The sequence below is a fragment of the Varanus komodoensis genome, unplaced genomic scaffold (assembly GCF_004798865.1).
Source record: "Varanus komodoensis strain SLA01 unplaced genomic scaffold, ASM479886v1 scaffold6_2, whole genome shotgun sequence".
Classification (NCBI taxonomy): Eukaryota; Metazoa; Chordata; class Lepidosauria; order Squamata; family Varanidae; genus Varanus; species Varanus komodoensis.
The window spans coordinates 17,301,732-17,327,235 of NW_025336346.1; the positions used below are offsets into that span (position 1 = coordinate 17,301,732).

General features: G+C 41.3%; 1 protein-coding gene across 3 annotated transcripts in view; it reads left to right on the top strand.

The window, feature by feature from the left end:
- Positions 1-354: 354 nt before the first annotated feature.
- Positions 355-25,504, top strand: part of IP6K2 (inositol hexakisphosphate kinase 2) — a 28,368-nt gene continuing 3,218 nt past the window's right edge. The window contains exons 1-5 of one of the 3 annotated variants that reach the window (XM_044451240.1): positions 355-419; positions 18,560-18,854; positions 21,059-21,281; positions 22,174-22,349; positions 25,088-25,263. In XM_044451240.1, the coding sequence (XP_044307175.1) occupies positions 18,653-18,854; positions 21,059-21,281; positions 22,174-22,349; positions 25,088-25,263 (777 nt within the window). In that variant the 5' untranslated portion in view covers positions 355-419; positions 18,560-18,652. Of the gene's footprint in view, positions 420-3,208; positions 4,428-18,415; positions 19,578-19,616; positions 21,282-22,173; positions 22,350-25,087; positions 25,264-25,504 lie in introns of those variants that run through there. The other 2 variants (XM_044451241.1, XM_044451242.1) reach the window with 2 other exon arrangements.

Genomic DNA, 25,504 nt, shown 5'->3' on the forward strand with positions numbered 1-25,504 from the left:
TCGCCGGGATGTTCTGCACAGAAGCTCAGCAAAAAACACGGGCCGGAGCAAGGCTGGCGCATGGCTGGGGGTGGGGGGGCTGCCCTTCACGTTGCAACACGGGAGACTTTCGCGCCCCATTTCTGCCTCGTGTCGCTGCCTGACAGCGCATCCCTCCAGGCTCACTGCCGCCCCGTGCGCCGCGTCCGCGGCCTTCACCCGCATCATCACGCGGCGCACGCTTCCTCGCCACCCGCCTCGGCTCCCCTAGCAACAGAGTCTGGCTCCCTTGCTCCCCCAATCGGGAGAGGCTTGCTCCGCCAGAGCCAATGGAGACGCGCCGGGCGGAGCCTATCCGCGGGGGAAGGGCCGCCCTGCTTGGCGCCGCCATTTTGGCCTACGAGAAACAAAAGAGCCGAAGCGGAGGAGTTGGTTGGCAGGTAATCGTATCCCGCTTGACTGTCCCATTGTTCGTTTGCTCGGGCTGGGTTGATGGAGCCGGGAGGTCTGAACCCGTGTTGGCGTCTCCAGAGGAGCCCCGGCATGGGCACCGGGGTCCCAGCGCGAGAGTTTCCTTCCTCCCGTGTCGGAGGGCCACCACCATGTTTCACCCCTTCTCTCTGCGTCGCCCAAGTGCCCGTGAGAAGGAACCGAGCCGGCCGGTTCGTTTCGCCGCCTCATCCAGCCCCTGACACGTGGCTCCGCCTGAGGGAGCAGGTGTCTCTTGCCCGCTTTTTCGGTAGCCGGAGTCACTGAAAGCCAGTATCCCCATCGAATTGCAGTAGTTTGCTGGGGGGGGGGGGGTCCAGATTAGAAGCCTTATACAGGGATTACCATGGGGGAGTAATACACCTGCGCCTTCACTCTCGTTATTTGTATAGGTTTCTATTTTCTCCTTTTAAATAGTCTACATATTTTTCGCATCTCCCTCGTACCTCTCCGCCTTCCGTCGGAATGGCTTTGCGAGTGACATAGCTGAGCACTGTGTCGTCTGTGTGATACGTTTGGCTGTGATGTGGCATGTTATGTGTGTGGGGGGAGGGGAGATAAAGGTAATAATGGTGAGGAAACATCTGCCTGCTGTAGCCCGAAGGCTTTTCCTTTTCATCAACCAGAATGAAAAAATTGGTATTTAGACCCAGCTTTTTAAAAATGTTAAGGTAATCAAGACTTCTGTACATATATGCTGTATCTCAAATGTTTTATTGTGGTAGGAAATGCATGAGTCATTGTTACTGAGCAGTTTGAATCAGCTCCAGTTGATCTTTCAGATACTTCTCCGTCACTCCCTCTCTCTTTCTTCCTGTCCTATATATGTGCAGCATTCCAACCCTGGCATTCTGCAGATGTGTGCCACTACAGACTACAATTCCCATCATCCCCTGCCAAAAGGTACCTAATTGTGCTGACCTGGAATGATAGAAGTTCTAGGCCACCACATTTGAAAGGTACCAGGTTATAGAGAGCTGAGGATCTGTATCACAGATCTTACAACAATTTGAACTGATTTTGGTGTTACCTATTCCATAATGAATTGAGCATCTAATTATTCTTTTCCTAGATAGCTCCCTGTATGGCAAAGGAACTTGATTGCTCTGAAATAAAAAAATAGCTGCAATCTGAAGTATGTTGATTTTTCTGACTCAGTTTGCTGAATGCTACTTTTAACTGTGTTTTTTTTCTCTTTGAGCTTGCTTTTATAGATCACTCTGCCCAACAGTTTAGCTGTGGATAGCATAGTGGAATATAAATAATATGAATACCTTTCTCCCATGTAGTAACTGTTTCTCCAAAAAAGAGTCAAGTACAGTTCTGAAGAACACCCAGAGAAAGGATGTTTGTTAAACTGTTAAGCAGTTGTAAAACACCTTTCTGTGTGCGCTTGATTTGACCTTGATGTACAGACTGTGTTGCTAGTAGGACTAGAATGTGACACTTAGTTATAATGAGTGGAAATGATAAAACACACCAAATAGGTACAATAAAATGATCAATAATAAGAAGGTATGCCCTGATTACTAAAAGGAGGCAGCAGCCACAGTGAAAGCTAGCTGAAAGCCTTGGTAAACAAAAGTAGTTACTAGAAAGCAGAAGACAAACAGTGAAGTGTATTAATGGGAGACTGCAGGAAATTTGTGGTGAGACTGGAATAAAATGCATCAGATGTTCTGTCGCCACTTGAGGTGATGGTAGGTTCCCTTCTATACCACTTCCAGCATAATAGTTTTCTAGGATGCCACAGTTTATACCAGTCTTCTCCACTCTGATTCTCTCTGTGTGTGCTGCCTGGATTATGAACCTCATAATTCCTAGCCTGTATGTCCGCTGGTGGTACTGGCTGGGGATGGTGAATATAATAGTCCAGACACATTGGTGAATACCAGGTTAGGGAAGGCTTAGCTACACCATGATATAGTAACTCTCCAAATGTAACAGAGATACATAGAAGACTGCCAGATCTGAATGAGCAAGAGGTCCACATTTTTACCAGATGGTGATATTTAAAATCATCCTTGGTCACCAGTGAAACCTGATGCTTTAGAAATACTCCAAGACTCTATTTTGTAGGAGGTGTGGAAGACTAATTCACATGAATGACAAAAATGTCTGGTGCCTCAGTTTCTATGCTGCAAGACCTGCCATAGGCATTAATTTGTCAGAGTATTTTTTTTTGTACCTTCCTGTTACAGGCTGTATGAGCTTTCTGCAACTCGGTGCTGCCTGCTTATTTTGAACTACAATTCCTAACATTCCTGACCATTAGCTGTATTGGCTAGGGCTGATGGGAGTTGAAGTTAAAAAAAATCTGGAGCGCACTAGGTTGGGAAAAACTGAGCTATAATATAAAAACACAACTCGGATGTAACTTCTGGCTTATTTAAGACTTATTTTTAAAAAGTAATGATGTGTTGGATTTAATAATTTTGCATAGAAACACAGGAAGATGAGTCAGTCTGTTGGTCCATCTTGTAGCAACTCATTACTGTTTCAGACAAGTTTTTCTAGTCTTACCTGGAGATGCCTAGAATTAAACCTGAGATTTTCTGTGTACAAAGCATACATTCCACCACTGAGCTATTGATGCCATTGGCATTTCAGTGAAGCTGGAGTTTTTGTACTAGAATATTATACAGCAGTCCTTTATTGCTTCAAGTGAATTATTACAAGATGCAAATTTACTTATGTGAGTCTTCCTCACAGACCATGAGCCAACTCCCAACAGGAAATTGCTGTAGAATTTGCAACCTTAGAGGCTATAAAAGATGCATCCAATGTTACCACAATCTGTCAGTATATTAAAATGTAAGCTTTTGAGGGACACATTCTGGTGTAGACCACTAGTAATGGGGGAGCCTCTCTGAGTTTACTTGGGAAAACTTTATCTCTTTTCTTTGTGCCTATAGATCTCCAAAAAGTTCAGAATGTTGATTCAGCAGGGGAAGCTTCCCCTTAGATGACCACCTAGTTTAATTAGACTTGCAAGCGGTCTGAGGTGTGCCTGGTTGGTGCCTGCAGAATCTTTGTGGTTCTGTGCAATCCACCTGTCTGTATCACCAGCATCCTCCCTCTTGCATCCAGCTTGGGTGAAATTTGGTGGGCTGTCAGAACCTCCCCCCCTTCTTCAAATAAGGACAAGAAAAGGTTACTGGTTCCCACAGAAAAGGGAATAATTTGGAGTGGACTGTGGGGAAAGGTTAATGAAAGGATTGGTGAAGACAAACTAAAAACAATTCTCTCATCCTCTCTCAGGTGGTATAAAACCTGTTGGAGATGGTGGTGATGGCAAAGATGGCTGTAGTTGTTCTCAAAGTGTCTATGTATTTGCTATCTGTTGCAACTAATTTGCAAAATATTTTGGAAATAAAATTGCTTGTCTTTGTTCTGGGTTGGATGATGCTGCAAACTGAATTGCAACCAAATGTGACTGCAGCACCCTCTTGTCGTGTTTGTTTGGAATGATTCCAGATTTATTTTATCTGAATTTGTGAATGAGGTGGTATGTAGAGAGGCTCATGTAAGCTGAATACTCTATCTTTTCCCTTTATAACTTATCTAATAATGCTAAGAGAAAAGAATTGTGATGTGGAAAGTGATAGACTGGGAGATGCCTTACTTAGTGTGGGGAGGTTGCCGCATTATTATTGGAGCAGGTGGTGGTCACAACATCTCTTTGAAAGTCTGTGTCAGATCTAGAGAACCTGAAGAACTGAGTCTATGCACATATAGTGCCAATGGTTACTGTGCAGTTAACTTTCTTACCTTGTGTTCTGTGTTCGCACATTCGTGAGGTAACTACTCATGCATAGTCTCCATGCTTTTTTCCTTTCTTCCCTCCAAATGGCAGCATGTATCCCATCAGCCCCCTCACAACTGGGAGCCAATTCAAGCACACACTGCTCCTGCCTGCACCACCTGCCTCTCCTTCTCTGGCCTGCATATTCCCCTGGGTGAGTTCTCAGCTAGCCACCACTTCCCCACCCCTCCTGCTCTGCCGAGAGCCCGTCTTATTTGAGTAGCATGGTTGCCCTCATGGTTGCTGTTTCCTTTCTTCCTTCTCTGTGTGTGCTGTTTCATGCCTAGTTGGATCACACACCTTGCCTGCCACCTGCCTGTCTACCTCCTGGCCAGATGGTCAAGATGCCTGTCTTGCCACCTGGCACCGGCACATCCCGACCTGGTGCAGCCTACTGCATGAACTGTCTCATGCGAAGTTGCACTGTTCCCTCTTGTGCAAGTGTGCTGCAGTTGTGTATCTTTACCCAGATGGATGGAACCGCTGCTCAACACTGTTGTCTTATTTGGATTATATAATAAGTTTGTTCACTCCCATCCATGGCAGGACTAACTTCTGTCCTACTAGGTAAGCTTAGAAGATGAAAAGGAGGTCTGATGGGGGAGAAAGGGCTGTTGATGAGCAGTGGATATTAGTATTATTACTGTACTGGATTTATAACCATCTTTTCCTCTTGTGAGTAACTGAAGGTGGCTTGCATAGTTCCATTTTATTCTCACAACAACAGTTCTGTGAGGTAGGTTGGACTGAGAGGGAAGTCATCTAGTGAGCGTCGTTGATAAGTGAGGAGTAGAACCCACGTCTCCCAGGATCCTTGTTTAGCACTCATTTAGCCACACCACATCCCACTGGCAGAGGCAGACTGATCTAGGCCTGAGTTTGAAGGATCTGATATCTTGCTTTTTCGTAAGTCAGCTTTTTTGAATGGAGAGTTCATATTCTGAACTGCCTCAGTTTGAACTTGGCCTCATCACTAATTTGCATTTGTGTAAATTTCATTCATCAGTGATTTCTTGTATTGTACCTAAATATTTAACCAAAGTGTTGTTAGAGTTGCCTCATATGTAAAAATTTCCTCAGTGTTACAATGGTCTATTTTCAGCTGAAAAGATTTGTAACTTAGCATTAGGGAATTGTTGCAATCACTACAATATGGCAGGCTCTTTAATAATCTATAGTCCTATCAAGCTCTAGTCCAGTGCCTTGTTGGTGTTTTTTTTAACCAACACCAAATACAGGATGTAATTTGGGGAAAGCGCTTTTAAGTCTTATTGGTTTTAAAGGAACAGATGAGCAGATTCTTAGTCTCTTTCCATTGAACCCAATTGGATTTAATTTTGGCTAGATTATACCCATAATTGATTATTATGGCTTTAATCCATTATTATACCTATAATTGATTATTGTTGATTATTGCCTTTGTGGATCTGTCTTTCTTGTTCTACTTTTGACGATGATAGTGGAATATCTAAAAGTGAAGGGAACTGTGTTGACTGTAAGAGCAATTCCAAAATCAGTATTAGAACAATGACTTAATTAGGCCATTCAAGAACTTGGCTGATTTATAAGTCATGGTGTCTTCATGTAGTCAACATCTTCTGCTTCCATTGTGGGAAGAAATTGCAGATGTTTGGCTTGGGCTCTGCTAGATGCTGTAATAGTTCTTGATTATACTTAAGACTTTCCTTAGGATTTTGAGATAAACAGATTCACATTTTTTGAAAATAAAAAATCCAGCTGTCAAAATCCATAGGCAAAATAGAAGGGTTCCTTGGTTGGCCAAAAAACAGAGAAACTAGGAAGTTTGTATATTAACAAAGCTGGATATAATTGTATTTGGTACTATGATTCTATTCTGCCTGCTATCCAGATCGTTGGTTGTTGGTGTACAGTATGAAAAAGCTCATGTCCAGCACTCCGAGTTGTATACACAATGCCCCTCATTAGATCAGAACTCTGTGCACCTGCTGAACAGATGGCTAACACTGTCAGCTTTGGCTGAACTCATCACCTGTTTGGATGGATTGAATCCAGAATGCTTTTCTTCCTTTTTTACTGCAGTGCACAACACAAGTGATTGGCACTAACGTAGTGCTGGCCATCTGTTCCAGCAGGGAGATCCTTGCATGTAGCAGCATGTGAATAGTCCACTGTTGCATGGATGGATTTGTGGACTTAACAACCGTTTATGGGCATGGATGAGGTTCTGTGGTCCTGAGGAGAAGGAAAAATCCTGTGCACAATAGCCTTTTTATTGCCAAAGTATAATAACCATATTGGACCCTAACTGGTTCTATTCCAGTGTCAGTTCAAATCATTATAATCTATTGCAGTCTTCTAGTTGCAATGATATCAGCTTTCATAGATGTGCAGGTTGCAAAAAGAAACAGTTTTAATGGGTATTTTATTTGCTCAGTCCTTAAAGAAGCAGCATATAGCAACTAAACATCTTACCAGAACCTTTATAGGAAAGGTTTTGTCTTGTTTAAATGATTCTAGAGAAGAATCTATTCCTTATTTTAAGAAGGGACTCTTTGCTTTTACATGAATTCTAGGTTATAATCTAGCTTTGTGTCTTGGTGTTGTGTGTAGTTTGCGGCAGCATGGCAAGCAGATTTTTGAAGCTATCCTTTGCTTGTGTATTGAAATCCTGAAACTGATTGTTGTTTCTAAATAAAGTCCAGTATATTGTATTGCATATTTAAAAAGACAGACTATTGAAATTAGGATGCAATGTTTATACTATACCCTTTTGAATTTTTAAAGTGCTATTGGTTTTAAAGAAAGTCAGCAAAGAATTAGAAACAATGGAAAAAATCCTACCAGGTAATGGAAAATTTTAATCTCTTCAAGCAAGCTACGAATGTGCAATGCTGGATCTGGGACAGTTAGATACACATTATATAGCAGACAAAAAGCAAAAGCATTGGAATGCAGAGCAATTAAGAAATCAGCTTAATCATAGGGGAGCTTTTATTTCATTTTTCTTTGATCTTGTACAGCTAGTTTAATGGCTACAGCACAAGCTGTGCTGTATGCACAATAGTTAAAAGCTTCATCATAGTCTTGACAAATGAAGCAGACCCATCTATTTCTGCAGCACTTAAAATCTCAAAGCCTAAAATACCTTTAGCTGCTGCTTTTTTTTAAACAGTAGTGCTGCCCTTGTGTCCTTTTGAATTCATCTGCCTATCTTCCTTACCATCTGACTTGAAAACATGTAGTACCATAGGCAGCAGCTGCTGTTCCTATTGTTCCATTGCCAGAGACATGGTTGCCCAGGTTGCCGTGTTAGAGGAAGATCAAATATTTCTTATATGCTAGTTTGCAAAGCAAACTAAGCGTTCCCTTGCCCTAGCACTGTGCATCCAGCAATATTTGGTTGCCCCTCTTGGCTGAACAGAAGTTCAGAGGTTTTGCAAGTTCACATGGTACATATTGCTAAGTGGAGCATCACAGTTAGGCCAAGGCTGCAGGTGGCGCAGTGGTTTAAACCGCTGTGCTGCTGGGCTGGTGGATCGAAAGGTCGCCGGTTCCAATCTGCACAACGGGGTGAGTTCCCCTTGCTCAGGAAGAATTCAAATAGGAGATGGATGAACTCCATAAAGGAAGTCTCAGCCTTGAGTTTAGAAGAGCTGAGCAAGGCTGTGAAGGACAGGACAATGTGGAGGCCATGTAGTGCTGATTTCTGTTAAGGGTCTGGGTGGTTCCCCTACCTTGCCCTGTAACCATTTATGAGAATTGGGAGGAGGTGAGATGGGGAAGCCTTGTCATTCTGTCCTTTCCCATTTACTTGTTCATACCCCTCTCTCCTTTCAACCTGGTAACAATGCAATGGGAAAAAATTTTAGAACTGCTTGCACTGGGTTAGTCTCTGCCTTCTCCTTTCAGTGCACCTCATTCAGATATGCGGTGGAAATTTTCAGTGCTTTGTTTTCTGTGGAAGATTTTCTGTTGCACAAGTTTATTAATAAAATGAATGCATATCAATTGCAAATATAGTATTAGGCAAGCTTGGCAATTTCAAATTGTAATGAATGTTTTTCAGGTTGTTATTTCTAGCAAGTATGTGAGAGAATACATATTGACATGCATATTAATTCATTTTATCCTTAGACATACAAGTAGCAACATGAAACTGAAAATGTCCAAATAACTTTCATGTAAGAGAGTTGAGCTCTGTTAAAATAGATTAATTGAAGGCAGTATATCATGCACAATCTTTGGGATGCTAACATTAATGAGTGTGTCTACACTACAGTTTCAATACCTTTGTTTTTTATTTAAACATAATGTAAGGGAAGCGCATACTATTATTCTTAAATGTTTCCAAGTATTCCAAGAAAAATATCTACACATAATATTAAAATCACATTTGGGGCATAATCCTGTGCATCATTTAGGATGCAGGTGGCGCAGTGGTTTAAACCGCTGTGCTGCTGGGCTGGTTGATTGAAAGGTCGCCAGTTCGAATCTGCACAACAGGGTGAGTTCCCATTGCTCCATCTCAGCTCCTGCCAACCTTGCAGTTCGAAAGCATGCAGATGCAAGTAGATAAAAAGGTACCACTTCGGTGGGCAGGTAACAGCGTTCCTTGCACTTTGGTGTTTAGTCATGCCGACCACATGACCATGGAAACTCCGTGCAGACAAACACTGGCTCCCTTGGCTAGGAAATGGAGATGAGCACTGCCCCCTAGAGTCAGACATGACTGGACTTTAATGTCAAGGGGAAACCTTTACCTTTTACCTATGCATCTTTAGACAAAAAAGTCATACAATTTCCATGTCATGGATAGGACATTTTGGAGGGCTTTCATTCCTTGTTGTTAGTTGCGAAGTCGTGTCCGACCCATCGCGATTCCATGGACAACATTCCTTCAGGCCTTCCTGTCCTCCACCATCCCCCAGAGTACAGCTAAGCTCACACCAACTGCTTCAGTAACTCCATCCAGACACCCCATTCTCCACTGTCCCCTTCTTCTTTTGCCCTCAATTGATCCCAGCATTAGGGTCTTCTCCAGTGAGTCCTTCCTTCTCATTAGGTGGCCAAAGTATTTGAGTTTCATCTTCAGTATCTGGCCTTCTAAAGAGCAGTCAGGGTTGATCTCTAGGACTGACTGGTTTGATTGCCTTGCGGTCCAAGGGACTCGCAGGAGTCTCCTCCAGCACCACAATTCAAAGGCCTCAATTCTTCGGTGCTCAGCCTTCCTTATGGTCCAGCTTTCACAGTCATACATTGCAACTGGGAAAACCATAGCCTTGACTATACGCACTTTTGTTGGCAGGGTCTCTGCTTTTTAGTATGCTGTCTAGATTTGCCATAGCTTTCCTGCCCAGGAGCAAGTGTCTTTTAATTTCTTGGCTGCAGTGCCTGTCTGTGGTGATCTTGGAGCCCAGGAAAATAAAATCTGTCACTACCTCCATTTCTTTCCCATCTGTTTGCCTGGAAGTGATAGGACCGGATGCCATGATCTTAGTTAATGTTGAGTTTCAAGCCAACTTTTGCACTCTCCTCTTTCACCCACATCAAGAGGCTCTTTAGTTCCTCTTCACTTTCTGCCATTAGTTTTCATTCATAGGATTGCCATAAGTGGGACATGACTTGATGGCACATAACAGCAACAATTTCTAGCATGCTTTTCAGTTAGCCATCCTGTAAAATTTCCAGTGCAAATTAGTCCAGTTTTGATAGAACATTTTCTAATACACATTGGAAAATTTTCTTCCTATGCAACTGAACTGAATTTGTACAGGAAATTTTTCCAGTTCAAAATTTTCCAGAAAACCTACACCACTGACCTCATCTCTTCTGCTTGCTTGAGATTTAGTTATGATGCCAGAGTGCATTGTTGACTATTCAGTTGTCAGATGTTAATTTCAGGCAGATTAGAATTGAGGGCAATTTACTTTAGATGTAACCCTCTGCATGTTGCTCAGAAAAAGTCCTACAATTCTCAGCATGCTCTAGCCAGGCAGTTGATGAAGAGAATATATTTTTGAGAGAGCAGTTAGGTATTTGTAAATTATATGATTGAGATGAAAATACTGTGTAACTATTTGACTTGAGTGTTAGTAATTTTACATGAAATGAGGTTATCGACAACTAAAATAAATATAATTTTATTTAGAAATGTTTATTAAAATGCGTTGATCTGAATTTTTTTCTTGAATTATGCCTGGGAGATGGAAAAGACTCCACAAGTACTGTTGTGTTATTGTGTGTGTGCATGCTTGCTGGTAGAAAGATAGTCACAATTGCCTAGTAAATTGGTTCTGAGGGATACACCCATTCTTTCTGCTGTTGCGCTTTACAGATAGGTGCCTTTTTGTTGCCACATTTGGAATTTTGAGCGGGCTGTCACCAAATGCCTGCCATAGGAGGCCTGCCTATTCATAAAATGGCTATCTTGGTGGACCTGGCTGGTCACAGAACGCTCATTTCCCAGAAGGCAAACTAGGGAGATAAAGGACAAGTTACTTGACCAAGAACCTAAGTATAAGTGAGAGTTGGGACACTGATATCCTATACTCAAAAGTCTTTTAAACTCAAGTACAGATGATGTTGGGACAGCCTTTTGCTTTGCAACATGTTAGTCTCTTCATTTTTAGTCATGGTCATCCCATAGGACACAAAATAAAAAGCAGTTGAGGGAACCCTGGCAAGGCTCAAGCATGAGAGTGCCTGAGAATCCCACATTGTTTCCCCAGCATTAAGTTAATGCAAAAGAAAGAAAGAAAGAAAGAAAGACAGAAAGACAGAAAGAGAAAGAAAGAAAGATCACTGGGGGCATTGGAAAGGAAGGGGAGAGAGTTGAAATAAAAGCTGAAGAACAAGATGTGAAGGTAGAGTATCATGGAACTGTTAATGTTTCATGTATAGAAGGAGCAAGTAAATGAAAACAGAGCAGGAAGTTGTTGGATGTGATAGATCAGGGGTGTCAAACTCGCGGCCCGCGGACCAATTGCCGGGACGGGTAGGGCACGGGGGAGGGGCCTTCCAAGCGCTGGAGGCACCCGGGCTGGCTGCAGGATGAGCGGCCCACCACCACCGCTTGATGCGGCCCAGCCTCACCCAGGCTCTACTTCCAGCAGCCCCCAGGTAAGTTGAGTTTGTGACCCCTGTGATAGATGAAGAAGGAAATGCATCAGAGGTTATAGCAACAGTAAGTGTTCCAGGGATCCTGATCCACCCCCAGCATTTCAGTTTTCTTGGTGTTCATCAGTGGGAGTTTGGCTTGGCTCTGTCATTCTTGGGCTTAGGGCAACTTTGGACATAACAGCTTCATTTTGTGCTTAGAGTTGTGGCACAGGGGCACTGCATGGGAGGTCCCCCCAGCAGCAAATGTTCAGTTTTTAAAATGAGTGGTATCTCCACTAGTAATTCCATAGAAATGAAGTCTTCACTTGCTGAGAAGCATTGTCATGCTTATTTCACAAATTCTTTTTATGCTACTGTGGAAATGAGGAAGAACAGCAACAGCAATATGTACTATGTTGTGTGTAAACACTGAAATCAGTTCTTACTGCTGATGACACTAAAATCAATGGCATTTGGAAGCTTCTTTCCTTGTGATAACTCCCCTCCCCCAATCATGTTTTCAGTGATGACCAGCCATAGATACTATGACTTTTATTTCAAATTAAACATGCAATTTATGCCTAATATTGTGAAATTGCTTATGGAATAATTAACTTACATTGATATTATCTTTATGAACCACTGTAGTGTAGTGGTAAGAGTGTTGGACTGGAACTGGGGAGATCTGGGTTTTAGCTTCCCTCAATCATGAAGCTCTCGGGTGACTTTGGGCCAGTCACAAGCTCTCAGCCTAACACACCTCACAGGGTTGCTGTGAGGATAAAATGGAGAAGATAACGTTGTAATCTGCTTTGTCTCCTTGTAAGAGAAAGGCTGAGTATAAAAACTTTTGATGTAACTTGAACGTTTGCTGCCTCCAAAACAAATTTTGGGGGAATATGTAATACCCAGTTCTTTAGTCACTTCCTATTTGACTTTTATACCATTAAGTTATTGAGTTCTTGCTTTTACTCGTTTAGCTTGTTCCGTTTTCATTTTCTGTGAAGAGCAAGCTTGCTTCCACCCCCAACACTGCTGCTGAGTTCTTCCTCTTATTAACCTCCTACAAAAATTTCCATTCATGTTTACTGCTATCTAGTGTCAATATACTGACTTCATTTGCAAAGATAACTTTGAAGTTGGCTTTCTATCCAATTTTCAGAGCCAACTTTGGCAACTGTCAGATAGTGAGATTTTAGTCTTAGAATTTTTGGAAAAGCAAAACTTTGCTGAAACAACTTAGACCTAGATCATGTGGACACCCTATAATCCAATATTGTCTGTTGTTCCTTGTAAGAAAGACTTGGTGACACTGCTGTTGTTTCCTGTTGCAGATGTCTAGAAGTGTGTTTTCAGGATTGAGGCCGTTGTGACTTACTCCATTATTCACTTAAATTGCTGTGCTATTTTGAACAAAAGGCTAATGAAAAGTATGATTGCTTCTTCTTTGCTTCCTCCAAGCCAAATGTGGGGTGGTAATTCTAACAATTATAAGGCTGGATTCTTGATTCATATGAGATAGGGGATGGTTTCATGCATAAACATCATTATTAGCTTCTCAGGGAAAAAATCTACAAAGCAAGGGTGAACCTAGAATGTATTAGGTAAGTGGCAATGGGTGGGGTGGGCAAAATAAGAAAACAATGGGCAAGTATTTTTCACTTACTACTGTACTTGTCCCAAGTGTCTTACGAGATTTCCAGTCCTCAAAAGCCAGCCTCTCCCTTGGTGGGAGTTGGGCTTCCTCCAGTCCAAGCAAGATTTTCTTTTGTGGGGAGGGTGTATGGAGGAGTTGTGTGGGATGGAGTAGTGGGAAATCACCAGGTTCTAATGGAAAAAAGCAAAGGGGGACAGGGAAGGAAGAGTACCTTTGAGAAGGTTGCATTGGCTTGCCATGCTACTTGGAAGGCAGGGGTTTTACAAAGGTTAGCCTTTTAAAAAATCTGCAAATCTTGACTGTTTTTTAAATTGGCTTAGGTGTTTTACTTTAAAACAGTGGATGGTTTTAGCTGCATTTATATATCAAGCTCCAATGTTTGTTCTAAATTTTGCCATTCTTGAAAGTTATTAAAGTGCAAAAGCTTGAAACATCACAGTTGCCAATATTTTGAATATTGTCAAGATGTTTTGATGTTTACTTTTGAAACTTGCAGTCCAGGTAGAAATTAAGTAGGACAAATGAAAAGTAGGGAATGTGAAATACGTGAAATCATGCAGGAAAACATTTGTTGTATTTTAGTATTTGGCACTTTCTGTCCCTAACACGTAAATCATTTTTCAACATCTTCTCAATATTTAAGAAGGATGTTCTGTTCCAAAGGTCTACTAATAATTCAAATGGTTTACTTTTTGTATGCTGAAGGTTTAGCAAGAATTAACACTTGTTCCCATTAGAGTTACATAAATAGTCTTAAGAGGAAAAAAGATAGAAAAACTTGCTGGGGTGGAACTGGAAAGAATAATGATACTGTTGTTGCCCTGAGCTACAGCATGAAGAGGGCAAGTGTTTTAAGAAGCTGTACATGAAAAAAACAAACACTTTATCTAGGGAAATCTGTTAACTTAGATTGACTTGGGGTGCTTCCAGACAGGCTTCTTTGGATGTCAGCTACGCAGACACCTGCAAGCCACACGGGGACCACGATTACTGATGCTAATCCCTCTTAGTCCAAACAGCAGACTACAGAATAGCAGGATCAGTATAAATGGCGCAGTCCGAGAGTGCAACTGTAGTACAAAAAATAAATAAAAGCCATGTTGGTTTCTTTCCCCTGTGGCTTCAAACGATGAGAGCTTAGTAAAATGGTTAAACACAAAAGATAAGTTTCTGATTAAGATCTCTGCTTAGCCATATACATGCTGTATGTTCACCCTCCTGCTCCCTCTACCCTGTTATTTTGGAGTAGTAATGCAACCTGTGTTACAGGGGTGTGAAAGATGTTCATAGGCTTCAGTAAATTTGCTTGCCATGGTGAGGGTGTGCTGCCCTCTCTGCAGTCAGTGACTGGTTTTCCAAACATTTTAACCTTTGAAGGAGGACAAGGTTTGTCCTGCCAGTTGTGCAGCAATTTGCCAAGTTCCAAAGTTGGAAGCAAAACTGGGGTTGGTTTGGCAACTGCATGGCCACTTCTTCCAAAGAACTTTTGCTATATAAGCCAGACCAAACCAGTAATACACACAACCTGTAACCAGTTCCCAGCTTGTCAGTAAGATGGCATTCCTATAAAGTTATGTAAACAGAATGAGTAAGAGAGACTACACTAAAATTTGAGTGGAAAGTTGGAAGGTGCGGTTTCCTGTCCCCTAAGTTTATATGCTATACACTTTCTCACTAAACTTTAACAGTAGGCATTCCATGATATTTTAAAATAGTTTTAACGTTGCATTAGACGTCTTGCCTTTTGTTTCCTCTTGTGAGGAACCCAAGGCAACTTGCATAGCTCCATTTGATTCTCATAATAAGAACCTTATGACTAGTCCAAAGTCACTCAGAGAGTTTCATAACCGAATAGGTTCCAGAACCCAGGTCTCCATGGTCCCTAGTCCACCATTCTAACCATCACACTACGCTGGCTCTAAAATGTGACTAGCATCTGATTTTGCAGGAGATAGTTTTGCCTTTCTTAAACTTACTTTACACTCTGTAATCATGTGTGTGTATGTGTGTGTGTGTGTACTGACAGCTTGAAGCATATGGCAAGGGCATCCTAGAGATGTACTGGAAGGTGAAAGGCTATGTGCTTTGGCAGTTGGACTAGTAGTATCTACCCTTGAGCTGTAATTCTGTACTCATTTACCTGTAAATAAACTCTGTTGAACTTACTGGGAGTTCTCAGTAAACATTTATTTCATTATTAGATTTATATCCTGCCCCATTAGCCACAGTGGCTCTCTCAGTGGGATACATAGGATTGTTCTGTTAACCTAAAATAATCCAGCATCCGTGCTGTATGTTTTAGCTGTGACTGCAGTTCAATGTCTTCTTAATTTGGGAATAAGTTGCAAGTACAACTGTGACATTTGCTTCCAAATAAACACAGATGTAAGCCTTGAGAAAAAAAGTTGGTGATATGTCTCTGATAATTATAGTCAATGTAAATATATACGGGAGAGGTTTTCATAGCAAACATGGCAGGACCATCTGTTTCACTGTCATTTTGGACACTGTGGAGCATTGTTTGTGACATTGTTTGGATGTAATATTCCTGTTATAAATGACTATAATTCTATTTTAAAATCTATTCCATGAAGTGCTCTTGTTTGGAAATGAAGTGATACATGAGTGTTTATGTAGCTTGTGTCTTAATTTTCAAATATTTATGTATAAAACTTCCTATAGTGCAATCCTTAAGCATGTTTACTCAGCAGAAAGTCTCAGCACAACTGGATTTGGTCAGTAGTATTTTCCTGCAGTCAAGTGCTCAAAGCAGTACAGAAGACTGTAGACCCCCTGGAGACACACCCTCCACTAATGAAGGGCCAAGTCCAAGAGCCAGGTGCCAGGAAGCCTTGTTCCACACTGGGCCTTATCTGGCTGCATGTGGGGAAGAAATGTGTATGAGGGCAGGTACTTCATGGTGTGGAGAACATGGACCACTGGGTGGGGGACACCCAGCACTTGATTTTGGCCTTGAAACTAGTATGCAGTCTATACAGCCATGTTTGTACTGTTTTTACATACTGCAGTGAACAGTTGGGATTAACTGATGCGTCCAAATTCATTCAAGAATAGTCTTAAGATAAATAATTTTGCAGTATTTTAAGTGTGCCTTTACCAATACATGTATCTGTTGAATAATATTAAAATACTGCACTTGCCCATGGTTAAGTGACAGAGCCTTATGCTTATGTTTTCAGCTGGAGGTGTTTCTTGTTGGATCATGTTCTGGAGAATACCCAAGGGGCTGCAGTTTTGTAAATGCACAGCAATTCCCCTATGGTCTGCTTTGAACATGCACGAAAGAAAACAGGTTGGGAAGTGTGTGGCAAATTAATGAGCTCGCAGGGGATGATTGGGGAGTGGCATGCTTTTCTGCGTTTGGAAACCCATTTTGTGGCAGAGATAGCCTTTTCTGTAAGAAATTGTGGAGGGGATTTTGGTTGCTCTTTTTTCTTACGTGTGTGATGGTGATGGAGCAAAATGGTCATGGTGTGATTTATATTCAAATCAAATTTAAAGCCACATCTTATATTACTTGGAAATAAATCCCACTTAATATCTGTATATTACTTACTCCAAGAAAATGTGCACAGGATTGTGCTTGCAATATAATTGGTGGAGTAATTTGTTGTAATTGGAAAAATTGTAAGGGTGCCATCTTCTGGATAAAAATATGCTACAGAAAAGGACAGGATGCAGTACTGTGTAGAAGTCAAGGCATGTTTCATCCCAGTGATCATCCCAAGAGAATTGGCATTAAATGTGTTTATTATTTATTTACCTTCTGAATGCGTATTTCTCTTGAATCAGGCATTTAAAAGTTCTTGAAAATGTTTTGGTAAACCTAAATGGCATTGCATTTTTACCAGGTACTGTTTACAATAATACCGCCATTATGTTCTAGAAAACTAGCTCACACTCTCTGTTGTACAGTATTCAAAACCACTACTCCCATGGTTCTATAAATTTATCCATTTTGATAGAAAAGACATTTATTCTTGATATTTAGATTTAAAGGGCTGCAGTATTGTTCTCACTTTCTTGGAAGTAAATATAATTGAACTCTGGGATTGACTTCTGAATTAATGTGCTTTGAACAGCTATACAATGTGATCCCGTACTTGAGTATATCTAAAAATAGGTCTCTGACCTAGAACACTTTGTGGTTTCCCAGAATTAGGTGCATTATTGTTCATGTAATACTCTTTAAGGGTGAGGCAAGTGTCATGTTATTTTTAAATATAAAAAATAGCTCAAATTGCTATTATAGCTAATAGCTGTAGCTCAGATTGTTTTGGAACCTTTGCACTTGTTAATAAGATTTATGAACAGAATCATCTCTTGAATGATACAGTGGGCCACTGAGTTAATATGGGCACAGTCCTTTGCACACCTAGTCAGAAAAAAGCCACAAAAGTCTATGCTAGCTGGGAAATGCTGGGAGTTGTAAGACTTTTTACTGTCTGAATGGGCACTGGTTTATGCCCTAAATGTAGTATGCTATTTCTGGATGTAGTTTGTCTTCATAAGAAGAGATCTCTGTAGATATGACAGTTGCTAAATAAAATATTTAAGATGATTTTTTGTAAGATTTAAATTAATTAGCTAATAAAACAAGTGTTGAAGACACTACCTCTGTGCAAATAGGCATGGCAGATTTTGAGAAATTTTAAAAATTAAGGAAATAATGAATCTGTGTCCTTTACAGTTGTTTGGGGGTACGTAGCTATGCGTGCCTGGTATTTTTTTCCTGTTCATTCTTCTTTTTAGATGCTGCCGTCAGGCAGAGTTCTAAAACTGTTCTTTAAATTCTTATATGAAAAGCAGGTTGAATTGGAAGTGTGTCCTAAAGAGTGTTTAAAAAGGAAAATGCTTCCCCAGTAGCTCTGTAAAGGATGAAGAATATAACTTACAACCATTTGCTTAATTCTGGAAAAATTAAAGCATACTTTATTGTTTCTGTGCAAGGGTGTTTTAGCTCGAGGCCAGTGTTTTTTATTTTAAATAAACGGTGTGTGCCTCTGTGCCAGCCTCAATGCCAGAGGAAATGGAAACATCTCCTTAACAGTTAAATATTATATATGCTGACTTTTAAAAGGCTAGCTCGCCATCTGTGAGATCATACAGAAAAAAGAGTGAAAATGCGTCATGTAGGCATAGTTGTGCCCTCTGGACCATTGAGCCATAAGAAAACGCTGCGACTGGGCGGCTCGCAGCTCTGAACGGCGTGGAGGAGCAGTGCGAGTGTCTCTTGCCGTCCACTCTCTGCACTGACATTCTCGCTGCTCCTTCATGGCGGACACACCTAGGAGGTTTGGGCTGGCTCCCATTGGCTGAGGCTGCGGGGGGGGCGGGGTATGCGGACTTTTGCATGACCTCACTCCTGTTTGTCTCCGGCTCGGTGTTCCGTCTTCAGTTTCAGCTTCGGCAAGGAGAGTTTCACTTCTGTTTCCCGTAGCGGAGGTTACGAAAGAATGCGCTAGCTAGCCTGCCTCTCTTTCAGACCAAGCAGCTAAACAAAAAGGGCTTTTTTCCTCTTTTCATAGACTTTCTCAACTGGAATAAACACCAAGAGGGACAAATCTCAGCGTGAGGTGCCTTCTCAATTGCCACATTGGTGTATCTAATGTGCCACAAGGATGAGCCCGGCATTTGGAGCTATGGAAGTGGAGCACTATTCCAAAGGGGTCCTGCTAGAGCCTTTTGTGCACCAGGTCGGGGGTCACTCCTCTGTCCTCCGGTTTAATGACAAGACCATCTGTAAGCCCCTTATCCAGAGAGAACACCAGTTCTATGAGACTCTTCCTGCAGAAATGCGTAAATTCACTCCTCAGTATGAAGGTATGTTAACAACCTTAGAAGGGGGCTGGGCGTTTTATTCCCTTTGTAAACCCAAATGTGCTCTTTTGTCTCTAAAATCTCCTGTGTTGAAGAGATTTTAGGGGGTTTCTTTTCATGTATTTTGATGTTGTCTGAGCCAGGCTGTGGAGATGCAGGGTGGAGATGCTTGCCAATGGGTCTTTGGGCTGACTAACAGCATTAGAGTAGATCAACTCTGCTGATGATAGCCTATAGAGCGCCCTTAGGCACAGGTAGGTAAGTATATTGATACAGCTTGTATGTTTTCAGTAATGATGTGCTGCTACTTTCTGATTTACTTGTCATGTGTTTTTATTTTTATTATTATATAAACTGGATCAGTTTGCTTGTCTTGTGGAAGTTTAGTGTGGATTATTGGATTGTTCTAAATCTCCTACATTTTGGAGGATAGCAATGAAAGCTAAAAACTACTGTTAAACATATTCAGCTTGTTTTTGCCCTTAAGGAGATGGAAAAAAAACCCCTGTGGCCATTAGGTAGGCAAAAGGTGAAATACCGTCGAGGAGGCTGTCTCGGATGGTATGTGGAAGTGGATATTCCAGTTTTTCTAAGCATTGCATTAAGCAATCAAAACATTTTGCTTTCATGGAGTACCCAAACAATTTAAAGATAGTCTGTATTTTAACATTAAATTTTATATTGTATTATATTTCTTCACTGAACTAAGCAAGCATGATTTCTTCCGTGTGTGTGTGTGTGTGTGTGTGTGTGTGTGTGTGTGAGAGAGAGAGAGAGAGAGAGAGAGAGAGAGAGAGAGAGAGAGAGAGAACGAACGAACGAACGAACGAACGAACGAACACTGGAGGAAAACTAGGAAAGATACTGTTACTTGTATTGCTGTAATGGTGTGCATACTTATCAAAACATTTAAAAAGTCTTATTACAAGCTGTTAGAAATGATAGATGAGAATGTGACTTATGAATGTTTAACAAAATGTAATAAATTGTACTAGCATATGTGGTTTTTCTCTTTTGGGGGGTGTTTGGGAGGGATTAAGGGGGGGCTTATTTGGTCCATCTTTGTTGTTTTTTCCAGGATAAAGCCAATGGCCATTTTCTAGCTGGCTTCCCCCCTTTCCTGTAGTTCTTTCTGTGTGGGCAGCAGGAGTGTCAGTCAAAGCTTCCGTACTCCCCACCCTTGCTACTGTAGGTCCCAGAGCCGTCTGCCCTGCCAGAAGTGCCAGTCTCGCCAAGAACCCTAGTGATGGCCGGCAAGAATGTGCAGATTGATTGATTTGAGGATAAAGAGAGAGGACTGAGAACACCCCCCTATTCATTCAGCCAGTTGTTACAACTTCTGCCGTAACAGTCCTATATGGCATCGGGGTGCAGCCCTGACAGAACTTTCCTCTAAGACTCTCAAAATAGAACACAGTGCTCTAGAGACTTTGAGATGAGCAGGCAAAAATGCTTTGAGGTTCACCATGTTTGATGTATCTCAGTCAAATTTGTTTTGTACTATATTTTGTTATTTATTTGACAAGATTGCTACGTAAGTGAAATCAATAAACAATATTCCCCAAAGGAACAACAACAAAAAAGAATTGTAAAATTAAACGTGGTGATTCTAAGTGGAAGCCTTTGAATTAGTTGTCTGTTGTAATGTGTGCTGTTGTTCTTGTTTTGCCCTACTCTTGCAAGCCTTTCCTTTTCCCTGGAATATATTAACCCTTCTGAAAGCCTGTGTTTGAAAAAATGCTTTTAGCTTTGCTGCTAAGCAAAACTTAAAGCTCTTGGTGTTTCTGTGCAGGGCATATTCCACTGCAAGATGTAAATAAACTATGTTTTACATCTCTCTTAGGGACAGATAAGTCAGCTTATTTAAAAGAATAATAATAAAAATTTTCAATAATTGAAAACGTCTCCTGTTATTATTTGATTACTCTGTGATTCTGCTCACAAGAAAGAGAAGAATCTCCTGTATCGTTAATGTGTTGTCTTCATGATAAATTGTCTTCTCTGTGAGGTGTCACCTTGTCTAGATGTTTTGATATTTGTTAGGTGGACAGATGAGTTTTGGCCTGTGGCAAGATAAAAAACTAAGGACTGGGGTAAGAGAAAAACCAAAGTTGCTATATTCTTAGTATAAAATTATGTTGTGTTGTAAGAAGTATTGCCTTCTAATTTCTCTAGTCTTAACTGGCTGTCTCATTTCTTCTCTCAAGGTGTGGTATCTGTAAGCTTTGAAGAGGATGAAGATGGAAACCTCTGTCTAATAGCTTATCCATTAAATGGGGACCATGATAACTTAGAAAGCCTAGATAATTCTGACTGTGAACCCAAAAATAAATTGCTCCGGTGGACTAATAAAAAGACTGTATTGCTAGAAAATGAAAAGCTAACTAAGGAATGGGTCCGGCAGCACAGGAAAGAAGAAAAAATGAAAAGGTAAATAAACAGTAAACAAAACAAAAACTGAGGGTGATTCTGTTAGCTTTGTACTCATGTGTACGCAGGTGTCACTGATTATGCAGTACAGTCCAAACATCTCGAAACTAAATCACATTGGGTTGCATTTAGCCCAAAGAGGCTTCCAGAGCAGGTTCAGAAGGTGCTTTGGGGCTGTGTAGGGGAGCAGAGAAAGGGAATTCATGCTGCAGGTACAAAAACCCATTCGTACAGTGTTTGCTTGAAGCCCTTGTATTTAGTAGGTCTTTTACCAAGTTGTGCATAGCATCACATCCTTAGGCTTTCCTATTTTCAGCAGCAGATTGGGTTAACAAGGCCTAACTGAAACATTTTATAATTTGAATCTTGAAATTTCAAATGCTGGCAACTGGTAAAACAGTTCTTTGCAGAACAATATCAGTTCTGTGCCCAACTAAACCTTGTAAAATTTTGCGGTAATGGCAGTTACCACAAAGGGTAATGCTGAAAATTACCCTTGCTTTTTATTTTATAGTAGCATATCAGATAATTAATTTCCACAGGATCACGGCCATGTTAGCCTGTTTCTCCAGAACAACAAACAAAACAACATTTGGCACCTTAAAGATCAATAAGACATTTATACTGGTATAAGCTTTTGTAGACTGGAGTCCCATTCCTGAGATGCAAGTACTCTTGGATGAAGGCTTGTCTGAGACAACATTGGGCAAATTGCTCCGATGATGTAAAGAAAGTGGCTACCACCTGTCAGTTGCAAAAGCTTTATGAAGTGGGCCATATGGATGCTGCATGTGGGGAAAGAAGGCTGGCAGAGTACAATTCTGGTTTATAATGTTTTTGAAAGGAAAGAATATGTCTGTTTCACTAAAAATATTATTTTTTTATTTTTCAGTCATAAATTAGAGGAAGAATTTGAGTTGCTGAAGAAATCTGAAGTGTTGTATTACAGTGTTGAGAAAAAGGGGAATGTCAGTTCGCAGTTTAAACATCATAATCCTTGGAGTATAAAATGCCATCAGCAGCAGCTACAGCGAATGAAGGAAAATGCAAAACATCGGAATCAATATAGTATCCTTTGTACAATATGCCTTGAATGCTGCTGAGCAAGAACTTATCTAAGGAATATTACGTTAACCATGGCACGTAATTCAAGCTTTGAACTTTGGAAGCTATGCTGGGGTTCTTGTCAATGGCCGGTGGATAGTCTCTGTAAAGGATTATTTTCTGCTCCTGGAATCTGACTTAAGTTGTTTCTGTGCTGGCATAAATGCATGTCAGTTGCCTTCTCTGAAATTGATGCACAGCCCCTGCAGCTGATAGGGGCTGTTGGTGCCCGCTGTAGGCAAGAAGCCATCACATGGCCATCCAAGACAATAATCCACCGCTAAACCAACAGTGGTGGAAATGTCTGTACAGCGCTGCTGCAAGTGCATGCGTCCTTAAACCAAGCATTTACCTGAGGGCAAATCTAAGTTACATAAGCAGATCCTCATGCCTTAATTAGTGGATGATCCCAGTGGAGTGAGGTTCTGCTGTTTCTGAACAACATGTTTAGCTTAGGAAAAAAGGTGAATTAGGGGAGAACTGATGGAGGTGTACAAAATTAGGCTAGGCATGAAGAGAGTGGATAGGGAGACATTTTTCTCTTTTTCTATAATACAAGTACCCAAATGGGTCATCCCATGTAGCTGATTGGTGGGAAATGCAGGAGAAATAAAGGGATACTTTCTGAAACAACACACAGTTAAACTATAGAATTTACTTCCGCAAGGTAGAGTGATCGCCGCCAATTTTGCTGGCTTTGAAAAGGGAATTGGACAAATTCCTGGAAGAGGAGGCTGTTGATAGCTACTAGTCCCAATGGCTCTTTGTTATCTCTAATGTCGGAGGTGGCATACCTGTGTATACCAGTAGCTGGCAGACATGGGTGAGAGGATGCTCATGTACTCCTGTCCTGCTTGTGGGTTTCCCATGGCCTTCTGGTTGGGCACAGTGTATACAGAATTCTGGACTGGATGGGCCATTGGTCTGAACCAGCATGATGCTTACAAGCTTTGTCAGAGTCTGACTCTAACCGTGAGCACAGGCGTAGGCAGCCCGGTGCCCTCAAGATATCTTACACTACAGCTTCCAAAATCCTTGGACATTGACCATGCTTACTGAGGTTGATAGGAGTTGTATTGCAAAACATCTGAAGGGTGTCAGATTGCCTGCCCCAGAACTAGCGTTATGCTCTTTGAATGACATCAGAAGGCTTCTTCTCTAACGTCATTAAGTGCGTTTATTGTTAAAGATTTTATCAGCCCAAGGAATTATGTGGCTTTAATTGTATAGAGAAAAAGACACTTAAATGATAGAGGTGCTGCTTTTTTTAAATCTTCCCCTCTTTTTGTGTTCCCAGTAAGTTATCTGATAGATTGATATATGAATTTGATTGATTTGTTCCCCTCTCTACCAAAAATGGAACTTGAAGTTATTTCATGATTTTGATGTAAGCTTTTCGCGTAAATTAAGAACAAATGTCTCAAATACAAATGGCAGCCCTCCTTCCAAATCCTGTAAGTATTTGCCCCGTGGCTACTCTGACATTCTGTACTTGCCAGGACAAAATAAATGAAAGTTTGCGTATCTGCAAGCAGGGCTGATGCTATCCTGAGGCAAATTGAGGCACCCACCTCAGGCTGCAGAGTTGGAGAAGTGGTAAATGTTGCTTCTCCCAGTCCTACCGGAGCATGAAGAGCCGACCAGCCACTCTCCTGCCATGGTATTTGCTGCAGTGAGAGCTGCTGGTGGGTCTCCCTGGAGCAGCTGCCCACCCTGAAAGTTCCCCTTTCACTTTTCCCCTTAACCCTGCTGCTGAGGGGCCCCAACCAACCAACCTCTTGAGAGCCCCACAGCTGGAAAGAGGCATGAGGCAGAGGCAGTGTGTGTTCTCACTTCAGGTGGTAAGACACCTTGGGCTGCAATTGCCTGCAAGCATAATTATTTTATTAAAAAGCAGGAGATGCGTCTTCATACAGCACATAGTCAGTGGTGGAATTCGCTGCCACAAGATGTAATGCTGTAAAACCAGCTTGGACTGCTTGCAAGGGGGTTTAGACAGATTCATGGAGACTAAGCTGGGGAGCATGGGTGGGATAGTGTTGTTGCGTTCATGTCATGCTTGTGGGCTTTCCGAAGCATCTGATTGGCCACCAAGGGAACAGAATGCCAGGCTCAATAGGCCCTTAGTCTGATTCAGCCGAGCTGTTTTTAATGGACTGCATTGCTGCATTTTGTCCATTGTAGCCTGATTGCTGTATACTTCTGGAGCTGAATCTCAGGCGTAAGAAACACTGACAGATTTTTAAAGATAGATATCAAGCTTTTGGGATTCTTAAAAGTTGTACAATGAAAACACATTTTTTCACACAGGCCTGCTAGTGAAATTATCCATCTAATCAAGATTATTCATTATCTGATTGAGTTAGGTAAAGAGTAGTAACTAAACAGTTTATCCAAGATCATATATATCATGATTACATGAAAATCAAGAGACAGAATCAAAATTTATCTACTCCCAGGTTCTACACTCTGAAACATCTTAACAGGACAATGTTTTATTTAGGGATTATATTGGAGGCAGCTCAAGTGCAGCCCAACAGTAAGAGGAATTTTTTCAGTGTGTTATTAAGTTTCAAACATTCTAAATAATCCAGAACAGAGGGAAGACTGGCAATTTTAATTACTGGTTGGAGCATTTCTTTATTTTGGCTTCAAGGACAAGAGGAATACATAGCTCGTATGGCTTTTCCTTAACTACGTAGAATTCATCTTACTGGAAAACCTGACCTCACGATACGAGGTGCCTTGTGTGTTAGATCTCAAGATGGGAACCCGGCAGCATGGAGATGATGCTTCCGAAGAAAAGAAAGCTAATCAGATCCGGAAGTGTCAGCAGAGTACTTCGGCAGTTATAGGAGTCCGTGTGTGTGGTATGCAGGTGAGTTTAGGAAAAAATGGATAGGAGCAAAAGGAGGTATTTGGAATGAATAGTTTTGACTTAAAGGAGGCAGTGTGTGAAACCACGTTCTACTGTAATTTTTTTTTTTTTTTTTTTTTTTGCAGTAGCAAAAACTCTAGCTTCTTCCTGAGACAGGTATTGAATTACTTTGAATTAGAGAAAGTGGCCCACCTGATTAGAATTGTCATGGAACAGAAGAATTAAATGCAGGCAGGGGTGT